Source organism: Crocodylus porosus, unplaced genomic scaffold, assembly GCF_001723895.1.
Source record: "Crocodylus porosus isolate Cpor-Errol unplaced genomic scaffold, CroPor_comp1, whole genome shotgun sequence".
In the NCBI taxonomy this organism is placed as follows: Eukaryota; Metazoa; Chordata; order Crocodylia; family Crocodylidae; genus Crocodylus; species Crocodylus porosus.
In genome coordinates, this window is record NW_017728914.1 from 37,710,333 (window position 1) to 37,712,617 (window position 2,285).

At 69.3% G+C, this 2,285-nt stretch overlaps 2 protein-coding genes across 2 annotated transcripts in view; one reads left to right on the top strand and one right to left on the bottom strand.

Annotated features, from left to right (window-relative positions):
- The window catches only part of F12 (coagulation factor XII), a 10,793-nt gene extending 9,724 nt beyond the window's left edge, over positions 1-1,069 (top strand). Inside the window, exon 6 of the mRNA XM_019534762.1 lies at positions 948-1,069. Coding sequence (XP_019390307.1) covers positions 948-1,069 — 122 coding nt within the window. The remainder of the gene's footprint in view (positions 1-947) is intronic.
- The window catches only part of RGS14 (regulator of G-protein signaling 14), a 7,127-nt gene continuing 5,873 nt past the window's right edge, over positions 1,032-2,285 (bottom strand). The window contains 3 exon segments of the mRNA XM_019535358.1: positions 1,032-1,363; positions 1,449-1,563; positions 1,716-1,774. Of these exon segments, the coding sequence (XP_019390903.1) occupies positions 1,185-1,363; positions 1,449-1,563; positions 1,716-1,774 (353 nt within the window). The 3' untranslated portion in view covers positions 1,032-1,184.

Sequence of the window (2,285 nt, forward strand, 5' to 3'; positions counted from 1 at the left end):
GCGGAGCAGGGCCCGAGCAGGACGGGCACGCTCGAGGCTCTGCCGTGATCCAGCTCCCGGGGCCCCGCGACGGCTGCGGGGGACCTGGCGAGGCCTCCCAGGGAGCTCGAGGCACGGGACTCGCCCGTCCCCCCGGGCCGGCTCCCCCCGCCCGTCCGCGCCGCTGGCTTCGGTCCCAGGCCCACGCTGGCGTCAGCAGCGCCCCCGGCTCCCCGCAGGTCACCGCCGCCGCCAAGTTTCCAGGCTCGGGGCCGGGCACGTGCTGCCCAGGGCGGGGGCGGGACAGGACGCCTGGCTTCTCTCCTGGCCCTGCACGGGGCAGGGCTCATGCGGGACCGGGGGCTGGGATGCCGGGCCCGTGCCCCCAGCACCGCCTCTGCCCCGACCTGCAGCTGCTCCGGGCGCCCCTGCGGCCCCCAGCACCGGCGGGGCTGCGGTGCAGGGCAGGACGCAGGCTGAGCGCACCTCGGGCAACCCCCAGGGCCCAGCCGGCTCTGAAGGCCTTGGTACCGCCTCGAGTGGCCACTCCCGCCTGGCTCGGCCACTAATCATTGACCGCCCGGCCCCGGGTCACTCATTGACAGGCCCAGGGCTGAAGTCCTCGCCTCCAGGGATGCTGTCCCTGCCTCTGCCCCGGCCAGGACCCGGCTGGATACGGGCCGCACCTGGCTCCCGCAGCCTGCCCACCGTGCAGGGCCAGGGCCACGGCTGCAGCGCAGGGTATCCCCCTCCCACACTGCCGGCCGGGGGCGTGCGTGGCCTGGCCATGTGCTGGGCAGGACCCGGTGCAGCTCCCCTGGCTCCGGGCCCCAGCTGGAAACCAGTCTGGGGCCCTACGTGTGTGGCGGGGTAGGAGCAGGCACCAGCCCCCCTGCCACGCTCTCCAGCCCCCAGGAGGGGGTACAGTGGCCCTGGCGCATCAACCTCCCCCCCTCTCCTGCCCCCAGAGACCCCTGCCCCCTGGTTTGGTGGCTCCATGGAAGTGGGGCCGGGGCTGCACCCACCCCGCGGTGGCAAGGATGAGGCTGCGGCAGGGCCATGCAGTTTATGCATATCTTACACCAGGTGATGCAGCTCTGTACAGGGCACGGGGGCAGGCGGGTGCCTGGGGGCACAGCAACATGACACCAGACTGGGACGGGAGGAGCAGTGGGGCAGGCCGGCACCAGGCCGGGCACGGTGGCTCAGCGCCGCTCAGGGGGGGAGGGCAGCTCAGGCCCAGGCTCCGCAGGGCACAGGAGGGCGTCAGCCGCTGGCACCGGGAGCTGCAGGAAGGCGGGCAGCACCAGGTCCTCCTTGGAGAGCAGCCCACGCTGGTCATTGACACGGCAGCTCTGGACACGGTTCAGCAACTCCACCAGCCCTGGGGGGGGACGAGGCGGTCATCCCAGCCCTGGCCTGGGCCCGTGCCCCACACCTGCCCCACACCCGTGCCCCGCCCCGCCCACCTTCCAGGTCATACGTGCGCCGGTTCAGGTTTTTGGCAGCCACAGCCCGGGACCGGGGGAGCCCTGCGGGCAACTCCAGCAGCAGCTCCGCCTCTGCATCATCCCGGCTGCTCTCCTGCAGGAAGGGATGCCTGAGCCACGGGCCTAGCAGGCAAGTCCCCCTCCCTGCCCAGCCCAATGGCCAGACCATCCGCGCCAGTGCCTTGTGCTGCGGGGAGCCCACCCACCCTGCCCCTGCCCCTGCCCCTGCCCCACACCTGCACTCACCTCCCTCTTAACAGGGGAAGAGGACGCAGAGGTGGGGCCAGTGCCTGCGGCTTTTGCACCTGCAACACAGGCAAGGTAGCGCTGGGCCCAGAGCTGCCAGCCTCAGCACAAGGCCCAGGCAGTAGGGATCAGCCTCAGTGCCATGGTGATGTCTGCCTACTGTAGTGGACACCCATGGAGGCAAGGACCAAAGTGAGCCCAGCCCTAGTCCTGCATTTCATATTTTCTAGGGTTGGAAGGGACCTGAGCAGATCATCAAGTCCAACCCCCTGCCATGGCAAAAAAGAGTACTGGGGTCAAATGACCCCGGCAAGGTGTTCATCCAGCCTCCACTTAAAGACCCTCAGGGTAGGAGCCTGCACCACTTGGAAGCTGGGTCCAGACCCTAGCTGCCCTGACCGTGAAGTAGCAGCTTCTGATATCTAACCTAAACTTACCCTCTGCCAGCTTGTGACCGTTATTCCTGGTCACTCCTGGCGGTGCTCAGGGGAACAGGGACTCCCCCAGTGCCTGCTGGTCCCCCCTGACTAGTTTGTAACAGGCCACTAGATCCCCCTCAGCCTTCTCTTG